This window comes from Mchenga conophoros, linkage group LG4, assembly GCF_057382185.1.
Source record: "Mchenga conophoros isolate Kocher_MC1m ecotype Shallow Benthic linkage group LG4, M_conophoros_male_GT1.1, whole genome shotgun sequence".
NCBI classification, from domain to species: Eukaryota; Metazoa; Chordata; class Actinopteri; order Cichliformes; family Cichlidae; genus Mchenga; species Mchenga conophoros.
The window spans coordinates 15,463,116-15,485,880 of NC_140529.1; the positions used below are offsets into that span (position 1 = coordinate 15,463,116).

General features: G+C 41.0%; 2 protein-coding genes across 3 annotated transcripts in view; both read left to right on the forward strand.

Moving 5' to 3' along the window:
* myo15aa (myosin XVAa) overlaps positions 1-6,149 on the forward strand; it is a 38,244-nt gene extending 32,095 nt beyond the window's left edge. The window contains exons 50-63 of the mRNA XM_085270620.1: positions 57-120; positions 250-322; positions 514-587; positions 690-772; positions 868-998; positions 1,079-1,173; positions 1,481-1,558; positions 1,713-1,809; positions 1,927-2,087; positions 2,353-2,486; positions 3,670-3,803; positions 4,177-4,310; positions 4,604-4,744; positions 5,424-6,149. Of these exons, the coding sequence (XP_085126746.1) occupies positions 57-120; positions 250-322; positions 514-587; positions 690-772; positions 868-998; positions 1,079-1,173; positions 1,481-1,558; positions 1,713-1,809; positions 1,927-2,087; positions 2,353-2,486; positions 3,670-3,803; positions 4,177-4,310; positions 4,604-4,744; positions 5,424-5,525 (1,501 nt within the window). The 3' untranslated portion in view covers positions 5,526-6,149. The remainder of the gene's footprint in view (positions 1-56; positions 121-249; positions 323-513; positions 588-689; positions 773-867; positions 999-1,078; positions 1,174-1,480; positions 1,559-1,712; positions 1,810-1,926; positions 2,088-2,352; positions 2,487-3,669; positions 3,804-4,176; positions 4,311-4,603; positions 4,745-5,423) is intronic.
* A 693-nt stretch (positions 6,150-6,842) lies between these two features.
* The window catches only part of llgl1 (LLGL scribble cell polarity complex component 1), a 33,919-nt gene continuing 17,996 nt past the window's right edge, over positions 6,843-22,765 (forward strand). For both annotated transcript variants that reach the window (XM_085270622.1, XM_085270623.1), the window contains exons 1-2: positions 6,843-7,193; positions 11,109-11,206. In XM_085270622.1, coding sequence (XP_085126748.1) covers positions 7,113-7,193; positions 11,109-11,206 — 179 coding nt within the window. In that variant the 5' untranslated portion in view covers positions 6,843-7,112. The remainder of the gene's footprint in view (positions 7,194-11,108; positions 11,207-22,765) is intronic.

The following is a 22,765-nucleotide window of genomic DNA, read 5'->3' on the forward strand; positions in this document are numbered from 1 at the left end:
TGCACTTACGGTGATAAATAAATAACCAAGAGTTGATTGTCTGCTTTTCCCCACAGTGATCAGAAAGCGAAAAAGGGGAAGGAGCTCAGGGACCCTGCTGACATGGTCAAATTCTCCAAGGTAATTCAAATCAAAATCATGTCTCTGTGTTCAAATATATAGGATATGTTTCTCTGTGCCTGTGCACAGACATCTAAAATGTTTTTCTTGCCATCGTGTTCTGGTTTAACATCTTGTTTCTCTTTCTAGTCTCCAATCCAGGAGTCACTGATCGACTTCTCAGACAGTGGGATGAACCGAGTGGCTGCTGACATCTTCTTAGGTGAGAGCAGAGTGTGGAAACGAAAAGAAACATAGGAGGTTGAAGCAGAAGATAGCAGCATAAAATACGCATATATTTCGTGTTTCTTTGTGTTTATTTTTAGTTTATTTTTAGTATAAAAGCATTAATGTGCTTTAAACGAAATACATCCGAAAAGATGTGGTCCAGCTCCTTCTGTTTCTTTTGCCCAGCTATAATGAAGTTTATGGGAGACTTCCCAATGAAAGGCCAGACCGAGCAGGACCTGGTCACCACTATATTAAAGGTATGCTTACATCAGCAAATTGTCTATCCATTGTAATACTAAGACGAGGTCTGTGTGTGTGATTTTATGTTTTTCTTCATGCATGTGCTTAAACAAATCTAGTTAAGTGGTGACCATGGCCTGATGAAGGATGAAGCCTACTGCCAAGTGATGAAACAAGTTACTGTCAACACCAGCTCCAAACCGTAAGGCTTCCAGCGCTCGCTTGTTCTTAAAGAGCGGTGACATGATCGTGGAGAGGCTTTAATCTGTGGCTGTGTGCGCGCTTCTCTGTGTGCAGGGACAGCTGTCAGAGAGGATGGCGGCTGATGTATATTCTCACATCTTTCCATCGGTGCTCTGATGTTATGAAGCCGTTTCTGTTGACGTTTCTCCAGGATGCATGTGCCAGCCCTGGTTTGCAATACCAAGGTGGGCATCGTGTTCATCAGTCCATCTCTTTTGATCTTCACTGGTCTAAAGTGTTTACTAGCTGCTCTTCCAATTGACAGGTATTGCCAAGGCATGCGAGCAGAATCTGAGGAGGACTTTTCAGTATGGCGGGCGTGTGCAGTATCCCAACAGCATGGAACTCAAAGCAATGATGGTTAGTTTGTAAATAAGCTACACAGTGTTCCTTTGTGGCTTGAAATATGTCAAAATTGTAGGGATTGCTAACATTTATTAACTTAAAGTGTCAACAGGTGTTTAAAAATACGGAAAAACAATCGGGATAGTCCTGTATAGTCTCCTTTATCAGGTAGATCAGGCCGTGCTAATTAATCTACAGCGATATCTTTCATATTGTGGTGTCTGTCTGTCATGTTCAGATGTGACTTTGCTACATGACTTCTCAGTAACAGCTGTGGATAGCAGTGTGTGACGTTTCCCTCTGATTTGTTGTCCGTGTACAGGCCGGGCGTAGCTCCAAGAGACAGCTGTTCCTGCTCCCAGGTGGCATCGAAAGGCACTTAAAAATCAAGACATGCTCTGTGAGTGGAAAACACACACACACACACACACACACACACACACACACACACACACACACACACACACACACACAGAATGGCTGCAGTCTCTAAATGTAAAACACAGATGCCGAATTTGTAGCCTGTAGTGGCATATTTGCTTTTTCCTTATCAGGTTGCTTTGGATGTGATCGAGGAGCTTTGCTTTGAGATGGGACTCCAAAGAATGGAGGCACTGGATGAACATGCCGTCTTTCTGGTCACACACAAGGGTAACAAGGATCTCTTGTTTTAGTGGAGCTCTAAAATGCTAACATTTCCTTTTGCTGAGTTAGATATTGTTACACGTTTTGGATAATAGATGGTTACTAAAGTGTCTTTCTGTGTAGGTCAGAATGTACGTCCCCTGAACAAGCGAGAGTACATCCTGGACATCGCTACAGAGGCCGAGCCCGTGGATGCCAACTACAGTCTTTGGTTCAGACGGGTTATATGGAGTCTAGCTCTCAAACTTGACAATGAACTTTATGTCACCATGCACTATAACCAGGTATAAATCTCATTTCACAGAGCTGTAGATTGAAGCAGTCCTGAAATTTTAGCTCACGTGCTAAAAATTTGTGACATCCTAATATTTCATTGGATAGCTGACATCTTTTTTTTTGTGGCCACATACGTCATCACCACCTGATGAGGGTTTTTTTTTTTGTGGTCGGGCGGTGTGCATAGAAGTACATCTTGTTTCGTCTTCTCATCAGTTGATATTTGTCATAGAAACAAGACGGACTAATGCACATTGTGCATCTCTTTTCAAGGTGTTGCCAGACTACCTGAAGGCCTTGCTGAGTGTGGTTCCTCAGGGTAAGCCCAGTGAACAGCATCTGCAGCAGATTACCAGGCTGGCTGCCCTACAGCATCGTGCCAAAGACACCATCTACCTCCCCACCCTGTAAATATATCCATTTGTTGTTGGAAACCTTTTGCATGCTAATGTACCAACTCACACTTGCATATCAATTACTTTTGGGCAAGTTACTAGTGATACAAGGGACAAATTAAAGGTAGGTTTATGTTGATTTTTTGTCACCCATCATATCTAATCATATCTATGCAATCAACATGTGACTGAAGTGCAGACTTTTAGCTTTAATTCAAACGGTTTAATGAAAGTGTTCCATTCACTTTTTAGGAATTAAATTGATTCAAAGTGATTTAAATTAAAGTTATCTAAAGAAACCAGTGATTGAGACTTTTAGTAGCTTAATTTTTTCCAAACAGTAAGACATGGCTGACTTACAGAAGAGCACGTTTGGCCCAGATATCCCTTTTCTACTATTTCTGATATTGTGGCTATATCACAAAGGGCTGAGAAGGTTGCTGCTGCATCCAGGGACTAAGTTAGTTACCTAAGGGTTTTATATAACAACACTCTTTAAAATGTAGTAAGACAATAATAGTAGACCCAGGACTGAACCTTGGGGAAACCTACAGGTTGGAGAAGCAGTGGAAGAGAATGTACGGTATCCCTGAGAGGTCAAACGTACTGCAACGTAAAAGAACACAAATAGAAAAATGTTCCAAAAGCACACAAAACACAATGAAAATTCATCAGGTTAGACCATTACATGGTATGTTGAACAACTAATATAAAACATTCATCTACAGTGTTATATGTATCATTCAATTACAACTTTACTTCCTCACAACAGCTACAAATCCTCAGGTTCTGTGTCTCAGTCGAATCCTGTGGATGTCTCTGTTTCTCTCATTTCCACAGCTGTTCTGTAAGATTTTCTGCTAAAAAAACACTTTTGTTGTGTTTTGGGAGCTTTTTTCCCCCAACTTCCACTGTGCTATTTATCTTTTTATTTTTTATTTTTGCTTTACATCTGTTGTGTGTTCCTTTTTTAATTTCATTGTGCATTTTTGTGTTTTTATGTGCTTTTGTAGCATTTTTGTATTTTTCTGGCCTTTTCTTATGCTGCAGTCTTTTTGACCTCTCAGGGCCACCATACTCTGCTTTGCACATTGTCGGCTTGCACAGAAAAATACACCTAACATGCACATGTATAATTTGATCTGCTGTCTCTCAATTACACCTTGTTCCCTCTTTGTGTGTGCGTGTGTGTTAGCCGTGAGGTGCAGGAGTGTATCCCTCCGCAGTTCTACAGCAAACAGGGTTCACAGCAGTGGCTGAACATGACAACACAACACATGCAGCAGGTCCAGCCCTTAAACCCACACCAGGCCCGTGCGCAGTTCCTTGGTAAGACAACAGTTCTTTGTGAGTGTGAAAGATACTCACAATTTGGCCATTTAACTTTTACATATGTCCTATAATATTAATAACTTTTGTATTGTTAATAGCAAAGCCCATTGCATGTTCTGTCACAATTCTATTAGGATAAACATCTGAAACATCTGGTAAACAAAAAAAAGGCTTATTCTGATCCCAAATAGCAGTTCTAAGTTGATATGAGTGCAGCAAGGTGTCTTCTTAGAGCATTTTTGTTGGACCAGTGGGAAAGAAAATGTTCAAAAGCACGCTGAGTTGTCGCGACATTTTCTGTAAACATCTTTACCTCGCAATTTGAATGCGGCAGCTTATCAGAAGTGAGCTTTGGTGTGTTTTTGCCCAGGTCTGGTCAGTGCCTTCCCCATGTTTGGCTCCTCCTTCTTCTACATCCAGAGTTCTGGCTCTTCGTCCGTCCACGCCCCATGCATCCTGGCTGTTAATCTGAACGGGCTTCATTTTCTTAACAAGGACACACATGTGAGTCAAACAAGCATTTTACCCTTTTACTGATCTATTGTGATTGAAAAATACAAAAAAGGCAGGAATTTTATTATATTTCAACAAAGCTTTTGGCTCCCCCTCTTGGTTATGGTGTTTACTGGCTCTCCCATCCATCATTTTTTAATAAAATCTAAATTACAAATAAAAAAAAAATCTGTGCAAGAGAAAATATAACCTTTAAAACTTGAGATATTTAATTTTATATTTTATGTCTGTGTGTCCCCTGAATGCCTATTTATATGCACATTGGTGTGTTTGTGTGTGATTAGGAGACTATGGTGCGTTTTCCTCTGAAGGAGATTCAATCAACTCGCACTCAGAGGCCAACATCTGGCTCCAGTTACCCATATGTGGAGATCATGATAGGAGACCTGCTTAACCAGCGTGTCACACAGCTGCAGCTGGAGCAGGTGGGTGTATAAGACATAGATGGAAGATTTAGATGTGTGTGTGTAACAGTGTCTGTATTTACAGTGACACATTTCTGCAGTCAACATGTGACTGAGGTGCAGACTTTTAGCTTTAATTCAAGGTGTTTAATGAAAGTGTTGCATCAACTTTTAAGGAATTAAAGTGATTTTTATACGCAGTACCCCATTTGCGAAAATCTTTCGCAGTCAACGACAGCTTGAAGTCTACAACCCAGGGTCATCACCAAATGCTTAGTTTTCTCTCTTGAGATGCTCCCCCAGGCTTTTACTCCAACCACATTCAGTTGCTGCTTATTTGTGGGTCTCTGCCTTCAGTTTTGCATTTGAAAACTGAAGAGCATGCTTTATTGGTTTCAGAAAGATATCCCATTTCTTTGCCTTGAGAAACTTTTGGGTTGCTTTTGCAGTTAATGTGTTATAATCTGCAGTTTGAATCTGCATCAATCTGAAAGTCTGGACTTCAATCAAATATTGATTCATTTGAAATTCACTCTGATGGTGTACACAAGAAAAATTACAAAAGGAAAAAGTGTCCACAAACTTTTGCCCCTTTCGCCCCTAACTGTACCACTGAGCAGTCTATATTCACTCTTCATCTTAAGTCCAGTGTTGTTTCTTTAAGGGTCTAAATGATGTTATGCTATATGATGTTTTCCAGGGCCTGGAGCTTTGCCGAGTCATCGCCATGCACGTGGAGAACATGCTGTCAGTCAGAGAGAAGAGACTCACATTGCCACCAAGTGAAATCACCCTCCTATAGCACAAACACGAGGATGACATATACATAGAAATCACAGTTTATGCCTTAAAAATGTACTCTACCTCTATTCGTAAGACAGGTTATTTTTGTATGTAAAGGCACTGTTATGTAAGTTGATAACTTGTTTATTGTGATGATTTTGAAAAAGTGCTTTTCCATTATGGCCATGAAAATGTTATTTTTTCTTAATTGATCAGCTGTTTTCTTAATGAATGATTTGGCACATAAAATGTCATTCATGTCAGTCACATTCTAGTTTTAGGAGAAACTTGAATGAATGCCTTAATCTTTAATGTTTATAGTTTTACATAATCATCCAGAAATGTTTAAGATCTTGTCCAATATAACTATAAGGGTTAATGTCTCCTTGTTTCCATGCCCCCTCTTTAGAAGAATAGCATGATTTGCTTTGTTCTTGGGACAACATTAATTTAGTGTAATGGTGGCGCCAGTTTATTGCTGTATAACAAACAAACCCTTATAACCTCATCTTGGTTTTGACATTAATGGAAACTTTTGGTTTGATAGGATAAAGAACTTTTTCTGACACATCTCTTATTCTCTGCTTTGCCAAGGGGCAAAGTCTTTTTGGCACATAAGCTTTGAGGCCACATCACTAAGAGTTTGCACTAACTTAAATATTTTATTTTTACAATAAATTTTTTTGCAAATAGCAGTTTTACATAATTATTGCATGTGAATAATAAATTAAAGCTTTAGTATAACAGTAGTGGTGTGTGAGTACTTTATTTTTTAGCAAATACACAGCAATGTATATGAGTTAGGTGGAATTAAAGAGTATGGAAAATCATTGGTGAATACAATACTACTAAAAAAAAAACAACTAGTAAAATATAATTAAAATAAAATATATGCTAATTATAACCTTCAATTAATGGTCAGAGTTACCATTCTTTTCATGTTTTTCTTCCTAAACAGGACGTATAATCATGTTTGAAGTAGTCATTCAAACATGATTGAATCTGTCTGCTTCCATTATTTATCTTAAACCCAGTTTTTCACATCTTAAAAAAACAAATTTACAATAGTTAAGGTAAAATATTTACATTTTCTCCACAGTTTCGAGTGAGAAAAGTTAGCCGTTATTGGCTATTTAATCTCTGGCCGTTCCATTTTGTTTAAAGGAACTCCCAGTTGTCGCAGTGTACAAACTCAAGCAGCTGGGACATACCGCCGGTGTATCCTGTGCTACAAACCGAGCATCCGTCTCGCGAGCCCTTGGTTGTGTAGGCGTTGCTGAGTAATTGCTCGCAGATTTCCTCGTCCCTATTGGTTACCAATAACGGGATCCGTGTGAACCGGGAAGAGGAGGGAAGGGAGGGGGGCTGCTGTGGTCAAACCCACCAGGACCTAAACAGCACCAGGAGGGAGAGGAGGGAGGAGAGCCGCAGCAGAGGCAGTAGTGTTGTACCCCCGCTTTCAGCCTGCATGGGCTAGTCCGTTAGCTAGCTTAGCATCTTCCGACTGCGCCGAACCGCCTCTAGTCCCGCCGAGAAGCTCGGGTTGATACCTCCGTGTTACCCTCTCTGTCCCCTCGGTCCTGCCTCCCCCGTGACCGGCTTGAAGATGATGAAGTTTAGGTTTCGTCGGCAGGGCACCGACCCGCAGAGAGAGAAGATAAAACAGGAGCTTTTCGCCTTCAACAAGGTAAAGTAACGGGACAAGAGGAAAGAGAGGGAGATGGTATTCCTCCTCTCGCCTGGTTCCCCTAAACTAACAGACTTATTTTTTAAGTATGGATATATAAAAAAAGCCAGTACTTTGCAGCTGAAGTCCGGCCACTCCTCTTGCGCTTGCTGTTTTCTGTCCTACTTCGCGGACAGAAAAACAGATTAGCTGTGAAGTGCGGGTGGTGTGTTTGCAGGGCGCTTTGTTGATGTGTGTTTAGTAGCTGTTGAGTTGTTTTCACGGCGTGTTAATTACCCCTCACCCAAACCAGGACCTCGCTCAAAGTGAGCACCGAGCAGCAATCAAGGAAAACTGTAGCGCTAATATTGCTGTAATTAACCAGCAACAGAGGATTGTGTGGGTGTTGGGGATTATCAGCATGCAGATTAACGGGATTAAATTACAATACATGCTTTTCCAGCAGTTTGATGCTTCGTGTGGTGTGACCCATCTGTCATGCAATGAGCAGGGGTGTCTCTCAGCGTGATGGCACTTTTTACTCCTCTCGTCTGGTTTTAGTAGAAGCTGCCAGAACTCTGCGAGCAGGTTTTTTTTTTTTTAATCTCTGCTGCTTTTTGTTATGCAGAGTCCTCATACCCCTTGTTCCAGTTCTTGGGGGTCTTTGGGTGCAGCCACGAGTGTCAGGTTTCATGCTGGCATCACATCCACATGGATATGAACCAGTTCATGTACAGTAAATCTGAGCGTCCTGTGGTAACATTCAGTGGTGGTGATAGTGGGTTTCCCCTCTGGACAGTCAATGTAAGAGCTCATTTCAGTTCCACTTTCAGTATAAGCTGAATCTTGTCACCCAGATCACTGTTGCTCCGCCGGTGGGAACATAAAAGCAGCTTGCACCACCCAGATCTGTGGAATGTACTGATAATTCTGCATATCCAGTGTCAGCTGTAGTAACTTACCTAACAGGTTGTTTCTAAGCTCATACTGAGCACTGCAGTGGCCTTGAACTCAGGTTAGATGAAGGCATGGTCTGCATGCTGTGTCTCAGAAAGTGTCCCAGAGAGCCGGGCTGTCTGAACCTTTTAAATGTTAAAAGAATCAAGTTTGTCCTGCACGCTGGATGTGATAATGACATTAACCCTTCTCAGCAGGATTGTTTAGGACTGCGGTGCAAACAACACGATGATGACTGATGATCGTTAAGAATCAGCACTACAGTAGATTTATTTCTCCAGAATTAAGTACTTCAAGTCTGAAGTAAAAAGAGTCCTCTTTTAAGCCATTTTAGCAAATGAAAGAATAAGTAATATAAAAAAACACGAACCAGCGCATGTCCTGGAAAATATTAATCAGCCTTTCGTGGCTCCTAGAGTCGTACTTGCATGACCTTGCAGACTTGGGTAACCTCAGTTGTCTGAGTAGCATGAATGAGATTGCTCACTGTGGCCAGCACAGTGACATGAGCGCTTTGACAAACTGTCCTTACACCATCCCGCCTCAGTATCTGCATTCCAGTCGAGGCCCTCATTGAGTTTGCCATTGAACGGTTTTAGATTGTGGCTTTCCTTAGAGCCACAGCAAATAGTCGATTTGTCAGCTGGTGGATCTGACTGAAAAGCAAGCATCTCTTTTGGTAATAGAATGATCAGGTGTTTGTTTTGTTCATTTAATTTAGTTATGGGATAAAACAACTCTCACAAATTTGAAAGTAATTGCTCTTGTTAACTTCTCAAAAATGAGGTGTGATCAGTTATTGTTTTTTTTTTTTCTTTGTTTTTCTGTTACTTATTCCTGATGATATCCTATGTGGAAGTAAGCTTTTGTGTGAATGTGGCTCAGGCGGGCAAAAACTCCAGAGCAATCAGTTTGACATCATTGTTGCCGTTACACAGCTATCAGAAATGTGTTGACGAGAGTGATTTAACAAGAGTTGGTGTAGTGCCGAGTCATATCTGATAAATATATTTTGTATTATGTCTAACCAAACGAGACATCTGAGAGAATCGCCCACTAGATAAATGCCTTTGTGGTAGGAGAGTACAGTTAGGGCCATTATTTGTTGGACAAAGACATCATTTTCTGTTGTAGTTTTTCTTCCATACACCATCACAGAGGATTTAAAATCAAACAACCGGGATGTGGTTGAAGTGCAGACTTTCAGGGTCATTTTAATAGGTTCAACAAAAGTGCTGCGTTAACTATTTAGAATTCACAGCCATATTTTTCACAGTCATCCATTTTTAGAGACTGAAAATAAATTGGAAAAAAAATGAGGGATTTAAGGAATCCATGGAGATCATGAAATGCTACGTTTCCCACCATGAGACGCTCTCCTCGGCCTCTGCTGCAGCCAGCTTCAGTTCCTGCTTGTTCAAGGGTCTTCCTTCAGTAACTAAAATGACATGCTCTGTTGGGATGAGATCAGTTGATATTTATTTTTCCTTGACAAACTCTTGGGATGCTTTTGCAGTCTGCTTTGGGTCATTAACTGTCTTCACTGTGAAGTACCATCTGGTCAGTTTTCAGCTAGATCTGAGCAGAGGCTCTGGTCCTGTACATGTCACAGTTCATCCTGCTGTTTCTGTCAGACTAGACTGTGGCGATGATGCACCTCCCTTCCAAAGGAGTGTTCTTGTTGCTCGGTTAGATGTTGAAAGTAGTTCTGTCATGAAACATTTTAGTTGTCTTCTGTGGTCTTTGAGGCCTTTCGGCTTTTCTAAGTATGTGTCAGATTGTTTGGTCACTTCTAAAGTTTTTGCTGTTTCTCTAATTGGTTTATTTTACTTTTTCAGCTTTCTCCTTCACTTGCACTGACATCTCTATTTATCTCTTACCCATAATTCCAATAAACAGGTACCAAATGGGACATCAACTACTGATCTTTTATCTGCTATTTTGTTATGGAATAATGAGGGAACAGGCTTCACCTGCCCATCCAATTAATTTGGACTCTCTGAAAATGAGGGACTGTGTATAAAACTTACTGTAATCCATAAACAGTTAATGCAACACTTTTGTTAAACGCCTTGAAAAGAAAACTGAAAGTCTACACTTGAATCATATCTTCTTTGAGTTGTAAAGAGGCCAAAGCTGCAAAAATGTTGTCTTTGTTCAAATACTTACAGACCTCACAGTTTTTAGGTGGGGAGACACTTAAACAGCTTATGTTCATGTTAGCCAAATGATGATTCTTTGTTTGAATCTCTGATGAAAGTCCATGGACTGTTTGTTTTGCTGTAACACACACACACACACACACACACACACTTTTGTAATGTTTGGCAGCAGCTGCCAGACTGTCACAGACGTTGTCTCTCTTCAGGAGGGTTGTTTTGATGTGACTGTGTTTGTGTGATAGAGACAGATCGCACTGCACCGGCACTTTAAAGACAGAAGGAGTTAATGTTTTACGTTATGTCTGAGTTCAAGCAAACAGCCAGGCTCAGTTTTTTCAGTTAGCCATGCCGAAACCTCAAAGACCTCCACAACCTGTTTTTAAACCAGTTTTAGGTGTCTCTCTACTGGTTTCTGTTCCCTTTTTCTTTGTTGACATAAACACTTCTCCAGCTGTCTCACCATCTCCTGACATGGGCTTGGAGAGAAAAAAGCAGAAATTTTATTTCAACCCAATTTAACAAGGTCTGCAGCACATTACAATAAAGCAATGCTGCTGCCATCAGTACTTTTTAAACTACTTTCCTGTAACTTTATTAAGGGAGTCCTCCCTTTTAGACGCCTCGCTGACTATATTCAGCGAGTCTGATGAGCAGAAAATGACACGCAAACTCTCAGACAGAACTGGGTGCATTTATGGAGGAAAGTCTGGAAAAATAAATGCAAGTGTACTTGTTGTTGTATTTCTTGTGGCATTTGATAAATCTGTCTCATCAGTTTGTCTTCTCTACCCTTTCTCTGCCTGGCTTTCTCTCACAGACTGTGGAGCATGGGTTCCCCCATCAGCCCAGTGCTTTGGCCTTTGACCCCAAGTTGCAGCTCATGGCCATCGGGACAAAGTCAGGAGCCATCAAAATGTATCCTTCTGTCAGTGAGCTCATGCATCTGCAGAAGTTGTTTTGGGGGCTTGGTAAGGATTGACATTTTCAAATAAGAAACAACAGCATCACACTTTTTAAATGAATACATTGCATTAGACTAGATTAACAGATCATATTGTAGTCCAAGTCTCAAAGTGGTCATGCTGTATTAGTCAAGGCATGCATACTACAAGTGATCTAACACAAAGCTGAGGTGACTGACTTGTGTTTGTGTCAAACAGATTATAATTTATCATATTTTAGGTTGTGTCATGAAGCTGATAAAGATTTTGGGGACAGGAAAAGATCTAGGAGTACCTCGGATAAGATTACAGAGACTGTTTCTTTTTCACTGCTGTCAGTTTACATCTTTTGAAGTGCTGCTCTGCTTATCTCGCTGCAGTGCAGATACCGTTTTGCTTTAGCTGTGGGTTTGTGGCAGAAGTGTTTCATGGATGTGTCTTTTTTTTCATGCTCTTTAGTGAAAATGCACATGTTGTGGGATGACAGCTAGTCATTCTTTCAGCTGCTGTTATTACACCAGGTCTACAGTGATCATACTCTTCATTGCTTTTCAATAGAACTATATCTTATGGTCTGTCTTTCTCAAGCTAAATGTGGAGGAATGTCTGATCAGTCGGGATTTGCAGAAGAGCTGTTTACATAACATCAGTTTGGTAGAAGTGTGTGTGGGTGGGTGGGTGGGTGGACCAGTGTGTCTCTAGATTTTCATGTTCCATGTTTTTGTTTTTTTTGTTTTTTTTAAGTTGTGACATTAGTCACATATATTTACCACGCCAACTGTGTTTCTAGAAAGAAGCCTACAGGTCAAACAACACTGCAGCATCACTGAGAGTTAAACTGTCTAAATTCTTTCATCTTTAATAAAACGATCAGCATTGCTGCTTTACCAGGTGTAACTATAAAGTTTAACTTCCAGGCATCCATGAAAACAAAAGTTATTACATTTAACGGAGTTAGAAGTTAGCAGGAAGCTAGCGGAAGTTAGCTCGCTAGTTTCGCTAGTTACCTAAGCATGATATAGCATGTTCTGACGGAGAGATTTCTGAAAAAAATCAAACGTACAGCTCTGCTATCACTTCCAACATAAATGAAGACAGGAAACTAAACAGCAGTGACGTTTGTAGGGTTACTGAAGTTGGGCTAGCTGGTATATAATGATGTGCTACGTGATCGCTAGCGACACAGCTATGTTAGCATAACATAAACAGTGAAGCTGGAGGACGAACACTAACACTTTTCCACTTATAAAAGTTAACGTGAAGGTTCTTCATGGTTAGAGACAAATGCAATCGCATGGCAGGATACTGTAAACGGACCAAACTTCAGTCAGGAGAACAACTGAGATAATCCATCCACAATACGAGGTTAGTCATTAATATACTGCAACAACATGGGAATAGAGCAGCTGCCAGAGAATTCAACATTAATGAATCAATGGTACAGAAGTGGAGGAAGCAAGAAGAATGAGTTTACTAAAGTTTGATTTATCTGACTGCTTTGTTTCGCTTAATGTGCCTTATAATCCCGTGCACCTTATGGTCCGAAAAATGCGTACTGCACACTGCAGTTTAATGTTGCAAAGCACCTCTTTTTAACTTCAGTGGATATTATACATGGTTATGCTCAGGATATGTCAGCCCATTTCTACTGGAAATGCCTTTTGGTTAAACTTTCAGCAAGGAATTTGCATTTGCACTGTTACATTTTTATAAAGCTTTAATGTACATAAAAACCAGCTTCTTGTTTAAGTGAAAATAAATGGAAGGTTGTCTTTTTGCGCTAGTAATGTTGTGGAGTTGTATTTTGTCTCGCATCAATTATATCGTCGGTTATATTGTTATCGCAAATTTTCAAATATATATCGTGATAAATATTTTTGGCCATATCGCCCTGCTCTAATCACAGCCAAAAGGATGGTCAACAAGAAGTATGAGACTGACACAAAGCCTGGAAAAGAAAAACTGATAAACAACATCATCTTTGTTGCAACAGAATTTAGATGCTTGAAGAGGATTTCATCCTCAGAGGCTTAGAATACCTTAAATGCATTTCTTGGTGTGCGGTCAGTGGGGGAATCTTAACCCCCCGACCCAGGGAGTGGCAGTGTGACGTTCACTCTGTTTGAGTAATGCCGGATGAGCCGAGTGAAGCTGTGCTGGGAATCTGTATCGGGTTTGGCTCATGATATGCATTATGACAAAGCCATAATCTGGCTCAGTGTGTCGGTTGTGTCAGAAATTCCAGCAGCTCTGAGGCTAGTGCTTCATCCACACCAGCAGCTCCGTGACATGTTGTTGATGTCTGTTATCTCTGTGGCATTCAACTCTGCCGTATTTATGCCGTAGCTTCTAGAGTGAGTAGCAGTCTGCTGCTGCGGTGTTGTATTCAGGATTGCCCAGAGTTGGGCTTTCCTCCCTTTCATCGATCAGACAGGTGAACTTCACCAGAGTAAGACCTTAGGTGGAAAACGAAACGCTGGGATATGTTAAAACTTGCATTAAAGGTGTTTCTGCGCAGATTATAGTAACTGTGTGTGTGTGTGTGTGTGTGTGTGTGTGTGTGTGTGTGTGTGTGAAGGGAGGCTGCCGGCTGTGTGTGCATTATGCTGGAGAATCGACTCTTTCACATTCAGATGGGAGGAGAGAGAGAGAAACTGGTGGTACCAGGCACTTGCACTGCAGAGAGGGATGGATCGAGGGGGGAATGGTGAGATGGAGATAAACGGCAGCAGTGAAGACAAGGGAGTGTGAAACAGACAGTGGGGGGGGGAGGCAAAAATAACTCCAGTCCACGGCGAAATGTCTGTATCTAGCAAAACGAACCTGCCATCTCCCTGCCTTTTAACAAGATTCCAGCTGCTGGAGAACATTTACCTACATTGCATTAGAACTTCAGCCTGTGGCTCAGGACCACCTAAAGCTGGTTAACTTTCCCAGGTAGTTACACGAGACACTGTTTTAGAGGGCTGGACCAATAAGCTAATAAAGATATAAAATTAATATTGAGGTCAGCTTTTTGGTGCAGTCCTCTACAGCATCCCAGTTTCTCATGTGGCCCCTTGGGCGAATTAATTGCCGACCCCTGAGCTAAAGTTGTAAGTTGTTTAAAAAAAGTTTTATGGTGCCCAAATCTGAGAGTTCTCCTAAATGTTAAAAAACTAAACACTTGATGGCAGTGAGATGTTTGTTTGTTTTTTCCCTTGGAAGAATGTTTGTCACAAAGAGCTGCAGCTAATGATTTTTATATTAAGCTGATGGAGTTACAGTAATGTGGCAGCTGTGACTTTTGGTGTTGGATGACGTTTGATCTTCAGTAGAGATTCTTAGAAATGAGGGGTCACAGAAAACTTGGCCAACCCGCTGGCTAATCACTGCTTTCCATTCAAGCAAGAGAAAAAAGAGCCAAACCATACACTACAAGGACAAAAGTATTGGGCCACACCTCAGTCTTTGAATTCAGGTGTTTTCAGTTTCGTTGCCACAGGTGTATAAATTCAATCACCCAAGTCATGCAGTCTGGCTTTACAAACATTTGTGAAAGAATGGGTGGTTCTTAAGAGCTCGCTGAATTTGAGTGTGGTGTTTTAATAGTGTAGGTTTAGTTGTAAATGCTTTTATTTAGACCGTGAGAAGCTGAGCAGGAGCTTTTTTTTGTGTGGAGGTGAAACACCATGTCCAGCTGGTATTTTTTAACAAAGTGGCAGGTTAATTATTTGTAGATTTCCATCTGGTGGTGTTCCTATCTGTAGATCCACCACATTTGGTATCAATAAGAACAATGTGAGAGCAGCAGCACCAGTTTCCTTAGGTTTGTTGTTTTTCGTGAGTGTCCTGTTGTCTTTGAGTCTCAGCCTCCGGTCATCTGCATCTTGTTTTCTGTTTGATTTTAACTGCGTGTCTAAGATCTGGTTTCTTCAGAGAATTATGAGTGAAACAAACTGCTGTTTACTAATGAATACACTGGTGTTAAGGTCATCTTATGGTTTTCCCCAGAAACTCTTCATTTCCCCAAATCTCTGTAGACACTACAGGGATCTGCATGACACTTTGAGCCACAACAGCCACTTTAGTGGGAAATTCATTGGAATTTCCCTTTAATCTCTCAAAGCCTACTACTTGTTTGTTTTAACATTTACAGTGATATACAACAAATAATAAACTTGAAGAAAGCAACACCGTTTTATTCCACTTCCGAATTCAAGGTTGGGGGTAAACTAGACAGACAAGCAGTGAGAATGAGTTTCAGGTTTGTGTATGTGAGTGAGTGTCCACATTCCTTGTTAATCTGACAGGCTCACTGACTTTGGTTTGACCTAGAAGTGGTTGCCAGCATACCTGTACTGTAGTACGCATTCACAGCCCTGTAGAGCCAGATGTGCAGTCCTGCTTTCTGACGCTGATGCCTGAACTGTGCAGAGAGCGTGCTGAGTAGTAGGACTAGAGAGTATTCACAAAAGAAGAGTAGAAAATTGCTAAATTTGAGGTACTCGTTTCATTTGAACTCATGCTCTCCGTCCTGGCACCACGTCTCCTCCTCTCCTCTTGTTCACATTCAGCCTCTCGTTCAAGTTTCTCACTTGCTCCCTCTCCTTTTCTCCTTCTCTCGTTCTGTGTTTATAAAGGCAGGGTCATATTACACCCTCAGAGTTTCTGCTTCGACCACAGACTGGGGCTCAGCAGAGGGAAGGGGACAATGTAGCGTGGAGGGGTTTTTTTTGTTGGTTTTTTCCCCCCCCCTATCATCTGTGGGGGTGGTGGGGCGACTTAGGAGTCTGTCTCCTGTCATGGAATGCATGTTGCGTTGCCCTGGGTTAACCCTCCCTCATTGTGTGTGTGCGTGTGTGCAGATCGGGTGAGTAAGAGCTTTGTTGCTGAGTCGAGTCTTAATAAAGGGCGCTTTTGAAATGGTTTCCAAGACGACCATTGCAGTTGCCTGGGATGAGAAGTACTTGCACACTGGAGGGGTTTAAAAGTCTGCAGCTAAGCACATCAGACATTAGAGTTTGGTAAGAAATGCATCGGTTAAAGGTAAAAAGGTCAGAAAATGCTGCCTACAGTATTACAGAACCTCTTTGCGATGAACACATTTATTTCAGAATGACAAGTCAGGGCTCTGATTACTTCTAGACAATGTGGTACGTGCTCAGTCGCACAGACACTCTGACCATTTATCAAAAGGACCGGCCATCTAGCAGCCAGGACGAGCTAATATTTACACACTCGGGCAGCAGAGCTTTGATCTGTGTGTTTGTGAGTGTGCTCCAGCTGATGGCTCTGCATCTGTCTCGCTGACATCCTGCTGGTCAATTGCCTGTTGTTGTTCTGATTCATCAGTTCCTATCTGACACTTTATATTTGCATCTTTATTCAGTATTTTTATCTGTACTGAAGTCACCATAGTCCAGCTTAGTTTAGACCACAGGGTTGTTCACTGATTTTTTTTTTTTTCTTTTTTCGGGAATTCAAGAGAAATCTGTCTTTAACACCATGAGTCATGCACTGTTGCAATGTCACACTGACTGGATTTAAAAAAAAAAATAAATAAATAAATAAAATCCCTGTTTTCTTAATTTCTTCTCATGATGAGTTGATTTTATTCTGACAGCTGTTTTAGTTTAATGCGAGTGCTCATGTCTGTGTAGTTGGTGGTGAAAACGGTGCATTTCCTTTGTGCTTGTTGGTGCCATCAGTTTCCCTTCTAATTGTAGTACAGCTTCAGCTTCTCCTGCCATTTCCCCATCATCAGTCTCCAGCTTTTGATCAAGTTATATGCATTTGTGTTTTTATGCACAACTGTGTGGTCTGTGTTGCAGGGGAGTCTGCAGAGAGGGTATACCATTTTATGTAAGCTGCATTATTTTTGTTTGTGTTGAACAAATCAATGCAAGTATTCATTGGTATAGTTGAGATCAAGTTAGACTTTGATTTAATCTGGAACACTCCTCCTATCCTTTACCTCCTACCTTCTCCTCCCCCAATCACCCACACACAGCCTACTCTCTGCTTGCTTATACGGATGTCTTATAAAGTACTTTTCTCTCTACAATATTTTTAGTTTCTCCCTCCTCCTATCATACTTTTGTCTTTGTTTTTTCTTTTTCACTTTCTGTGTCACTTGGTTTCCCGACTATTCCTAGCTCCTCATTGATATTCCTGAAGAATTGCAGGACCTTTTAACCCCACCCCTTCTGCTCTCTCTGCCTTCACCCTCCTCACGCCTCATTCTCTGCTTTTAGTCCCTGCCTGCTTTTACACCCACACACATGAATTAATGTGCACACACTCGCTCGCCCAGTTGGCAACAAGTTGCAGGAGTCTGTCTGCGGGGATAAAGACTGTGCGGGCTTACCAAGTAGAGCAGATTGGATGGGTTGTATAATAGAGTTGAGGCATGAAAAGGAAAACATTTATCTGAACTGACAAATCAAAGTTGTCTGATTTGCTGAATGAGCAGGGTAAGGTGACTGAATTAAAGAGAGCATTATGGCAGCATTAGCTACTTGGTAGCTTTACTTTGAGTTGTATTTGTAAGCCATTACCTCCCAGTGTTACTGGCTCTGGCATTGCAGATAATAAACCTGTTAAAGCTATGTTTACATCTTTACATAAGTAACACTCAAAGCACAATTTTTATTAATTTTTTTTTAAATTTCCTTTCCTTTTTTGTTTTTTCTTTTGTGAATTAATCAGCAGCTATGCTTCTGGGTTTGAGGCTGTAATTTCAGCCAAAAAAAAGACTAATGACAACATTAACATGCCCATAGTCACTATGTCCGAAATCAGGTGTTATTTACAATAGAGTAGTGTAAAGTTTCAGTCAGTGTACTGCAAACCTGGTGACCTGCATCACCTAAACATCAGGAATTGTACAATTTTTAGTTAAGTTTATTTTAGGTTTTCTGTACGTTAGCTTTGCTAATGTATCTTGTTGGCTTTTGCCTTAAACTTGCGTTCTTTTTAAAGGTGGGATTGTTGCAAAACAAAAGCCCTCAATATGTTGTACATATAAATAACATCCTTTTCTATTTCTCTTTGATGTTACTTTTAGTAGAGGGTTTTCTCTAGCTAGACCTGGCTTAGGTAGAAATGCTCTACTCGAATTGCTGGACTTGTGCTGTTTGTTCCTGCTAATGATGTTATTTTGTTCAGCTGATCTTCTTGGGACCATTAATGTTTGCAGTGTTAAAATAAACCGTGTACTGTTTTGTAGTGATTCTCCAATGTACATGTACATCCACTCCTTCAGGTTTGACTGCCTCGGTGTGACAGAACGTGCACTGAGGGGGCTGCACAGAAAGGGGAGTGTGGGAGGTGGAGAGGTACTAGCAGAGGGAAAGGATGCAAATGAGACAAGATTGTTTCTCTAGTGGGTGGGTGGAGTTGTTTGGCTTGTCTTGTTGTAGACTTTTGCCAGACGTCTGAAGAGTTTGTGCATGTGTTGCTATGCATGTAGGGAGGTGAAGGAGTTAGAAAATGCACATAAATGATGTCTTTCATCAGTTCAGCTTCCCTGAAAGTCTGAAACTTTTAGGAATATATTTTTTAAACCTTTTTTAGGGCCTTCATTCTCTTTCTGTGTGTGATTAATTTGTACTTCATCTTTAGGTCTAGTGATGGGGTCAGGCAGGAAGTAAGAACATATCTTCTGTCACTGTTTGTGGGTGGGTGGGTGGGTGTGGGTGTGTGTTTGCTGCTACCTGTGTGTCCACATGGAAGACAATGCCTTCTGTTTGTCTGTATTCAGACCGTGAAATCGCTTTATCCTTGCTAACGCACTCTCTCTGCATCAGCGGGCAATTGTGCGTGCGTGTGTGTGTGCGCGCATGCGTGTGTGAGGACGAGACAGTGATTCAGTGATTATAAGTTACTGTAGGCCTCCATTGTGTGCTTTTCTGTCCTCTGGTGAGCAGTGAAGCAAACCTTTGCATGCTACAAACAGAACATATAGATCAGTTCAACCAGTCTGTCATTCAACAGGTGTCGTTCTTTTTCTTTAAAATTTTCTCTAAACCCTTGGCATGCTGTTTAGGAGTGGTTTTACACAGCTGGAGTGTCTGTTTATACTTTTTTTCACCCTGAGACTTTGCAGGCGTTCCTCTTTACCTTATCCTGCGTTTGGTAGGCACATAGTTTAACTCTTTCCTCCATAAAGATGCCGTTTGATGTCCTCCACCTGTACTCTTAATGACAAGCTTTGACACCTCAGTAATAGATCAATAAAGACATGGTTCAGGTTTTCCAAGGGTACCTCCATAAGCAGAGACCACCCTCACCAACTTCTGATGCTGCTCATTTCAAAAAAGAGCTTTCAGGAGGTAAAGAGCTGAGCCTCAGAAGCGTATTTTGTACATGATAAAGGAAGCACTTTCCAAATTACCTTTTACAGCACATGTTCCTGGTCCCCAGAGGATAAATCCTTACATATTTTATTACAATCCTACTTATTTGTGTATCAGCATCAATATCAAGTCATGGGTATAAAAATAAAATGTGTGCGTATAATGGGCAGATTGCCATGTCTTCGATCTGTTGAGCACATTTGTGCTTCCCAGAATACAAAACCATTTGAGGATCAACACTGCAGCTCCAGGGATATCTAGTGAGCCTTCAGTGTGTGTGTGTGTGTGTGTGTGTGTGTGTGTGTGTGTGTGTGTGTGTGTGTACATTATTCCTATAAATGTTTAATCAGTTCCCCTCTGATCACTTTATTCCTGTTGGCATTGCTTTATCTTTTGTCTTGCTGGAAATGAAGGTATTGGATATCAAATTACCTGATGCTTCTGAAGGGATCAGGACTAGAGTTGATGGGGAAATTGAATTCAAACACATTTTAAAGAAACTTTTATTGAAATCAATAATATATGTAGGTTTTTAATATTTTCTTTTCAGCTCACCTGTTTTTTTTGTTTTGTTTTTACCGTCAGTGCTTTGTTTTTTTTGTTTTTGTTTTTTTAAGTGCGATTTCTCAACATTTTAATGGTCCAGCTCTTCTGAATAATAATCTAACGTCATTCCCAATCAGCCTTAGTCACACTTGTGGTTTGTGCTTCTTGACAAACATTTTCATGTTAACAGGCTAAAGTAAGACTATGATCATGGTGAACATTATACCTGCTAGACATCAGAAATTGTGAGCCTGTTAGCTTTTGGCTAGTACTCAGAGGTGCCACCATGCCTGTAGACTCTTATGCTAAAACTTCTTAATGTTTATTTTAAGTTTCGTCATTAATCAGAGTTTACTGGAATGAAGATGACAAAGCTGTGAGCACAGGCACATAGTTGTAAAGGCAGGAAGGGTGACACATTTACTCACTTATTATGACCCCACAGCTTTTGGGGGCTTGTATTATTGGCCAATGAGCAGACCTCTTGGGGGAGGGAGCTTAATTCAGACATGCACATAAACTTTTAATGAGGTCAAAGCAACAGGGTGACATCATCCCTGGGAATCCCTCTACCAGCTGTCTGCTGACACACCAGGAGCAGGAAGTGTGTGTGTGTGTGTGTGTGTGTACACATTTTTACTTATAAATTTTTCTAACTGCTCCTGATTGATAAACGTTTTTATTCCTGGTTATGTGGTGTTGGGCTGGTTTCTGTCTGAGCTGCTACAGACCAGCCAAAAGTCAAGTCTCTGACAGAGTCCTAAATATTAGTGGTCTTCTTTTTTTTTTTTTTTTTTCCCCCTCAATGTGCTGACAGCTTTCTTTGCACTCGTTTTTGCGTAGCCAACCTAAATGTGTGGGAGCTGCGAGATTTGTGATGAATGAGCTGTGGTCACCATGACATAGCTGGAATATATGCACAAACCGCTGCTGTCTGTCTGTTTTTCAGTCCCTCTCATCTTTCCCACACAGCTGTGATTTTTCTCCGTTCACTTATTCTCCTGTCGGCTTTTTCACTTTTACCTTTAAGTTACAACAGAGCACTTTTAATTTGTCCCTCGGTAATTTACCTTTCTGTGGAAGCTTATTTCTGCTGCTGGAGGGGAACAAAATGCCATCCATAACTTAAAATGTGGGTATCTCACAAGTTTAATTTAGTAAGATTGACAGAGCTAACACAAAATTCAATCCGGAAGCTTCACAAAGGAAAGCAGATGGAGCAGCATGCACACTCAAAAGCATCAGAGAGCTACCAGTGAACGTGAACAAAGACCAGGATGAGTGTGTTCATGTCAAACTTTTGGGCAGCGAATACTGTCAGCCACCTCCTTGTTACCTGCTTCCAGATGACAAGGAGATGACATATCTTCATAGACCTTCCTGATTGGGAGAGCTAACTTTAAATTTCAAGTTATTATTTTTTTTCCTCTCCCCATTGGCGGTAATGCGGTTCTGTACCTTTTTGCCATTATTGCTCCTCTTTAGATCGTGATGCCTACTCTGCTCATTGAATCTGCTTTTAACACAGATGTTGTAATGCAGCAATTCAGTCCTTTTAATATTTTAGCACACATGCTGTTGTGCCACGCACAAATTGACTCACAGCTTTGGCTTAAAAAAAAAAAAAAAAAAATCTGCACTGGCAGTTCATGACCCACAAATGAAAGCCCTCCTCACACCTCCACCTCCAGCTGTCTGAGACTTGTTACTGCCGTGTATAAAACACAGGGACAGGAAGTGACAGCACTCAGGAATGCCAGTATAACACCCAGCTTGGTCTCCAGGGGATCGGCGTCGTGAGGGAATGAAAAAGAGGGATTTAAGTTCTTCCTGATGGAAGAAGACAGCTTCCATAAACAAGAGGATGGAACTTACAGTTATGAAAGCTGTAGGAGGATTTTTTTTGTTTTTGTTTTGTTTGTTTTTTGCACCCCCTCGTCTGACAGTAGAGCAGTAAAGCAGTGAGAATGATGATGATCGAATATCTGTGACTTTCTTAACAAATTCCTGACTATGGGGATTTGGAGTCCTGGGAATAGGAAGTGAGGGAAAGAAACGTATAAATTAATGTAATTATAATATTGATCTTTTCTTTTTCCTCAGATAAAACAGGAATGTAGAAAACCCGCTGTGCACACAGTAGAATACAAACATGCACTCCCCAGATTTCCTCTTATTTTTCTGCATTTTTAATCCACATTCCTACAGGCTTATGTAAGCAGTGTGCTGAAGTGTGTCGATATTGCTTCCAAGCACCACGTGTGTGTGTGTATATGTGTGCAGCTTCTAGTGAGGAGTGTGTGTGTGTGTGTATGCGCGCTAACTCACAATTTAGTCCTATTTAGTGCAGTTGTCGTCACAGATCTTGAGAGTAATCTTTATTTTATCAGCTCGGCTTCATTTCCTGGGCTAACAAAGGGGTGACTGCGGAGATTGCCGCTGATTACACACACGCTCAGACGTACATATATGTACACAGTGGTGGTTTCAGGCATCTGCGTCATCTGGTTTTGATAATTGCTATGAGCTTTGTTATAGTGTTCTAATTCCACCCCTCTATTACACCTAAACTGTGTGCGTCTAGTTTACAGCTCAGAATTATAGCACTCTGTCCTCTTACTCACTAGTTTTGTTTGTTTGTTTTGTTT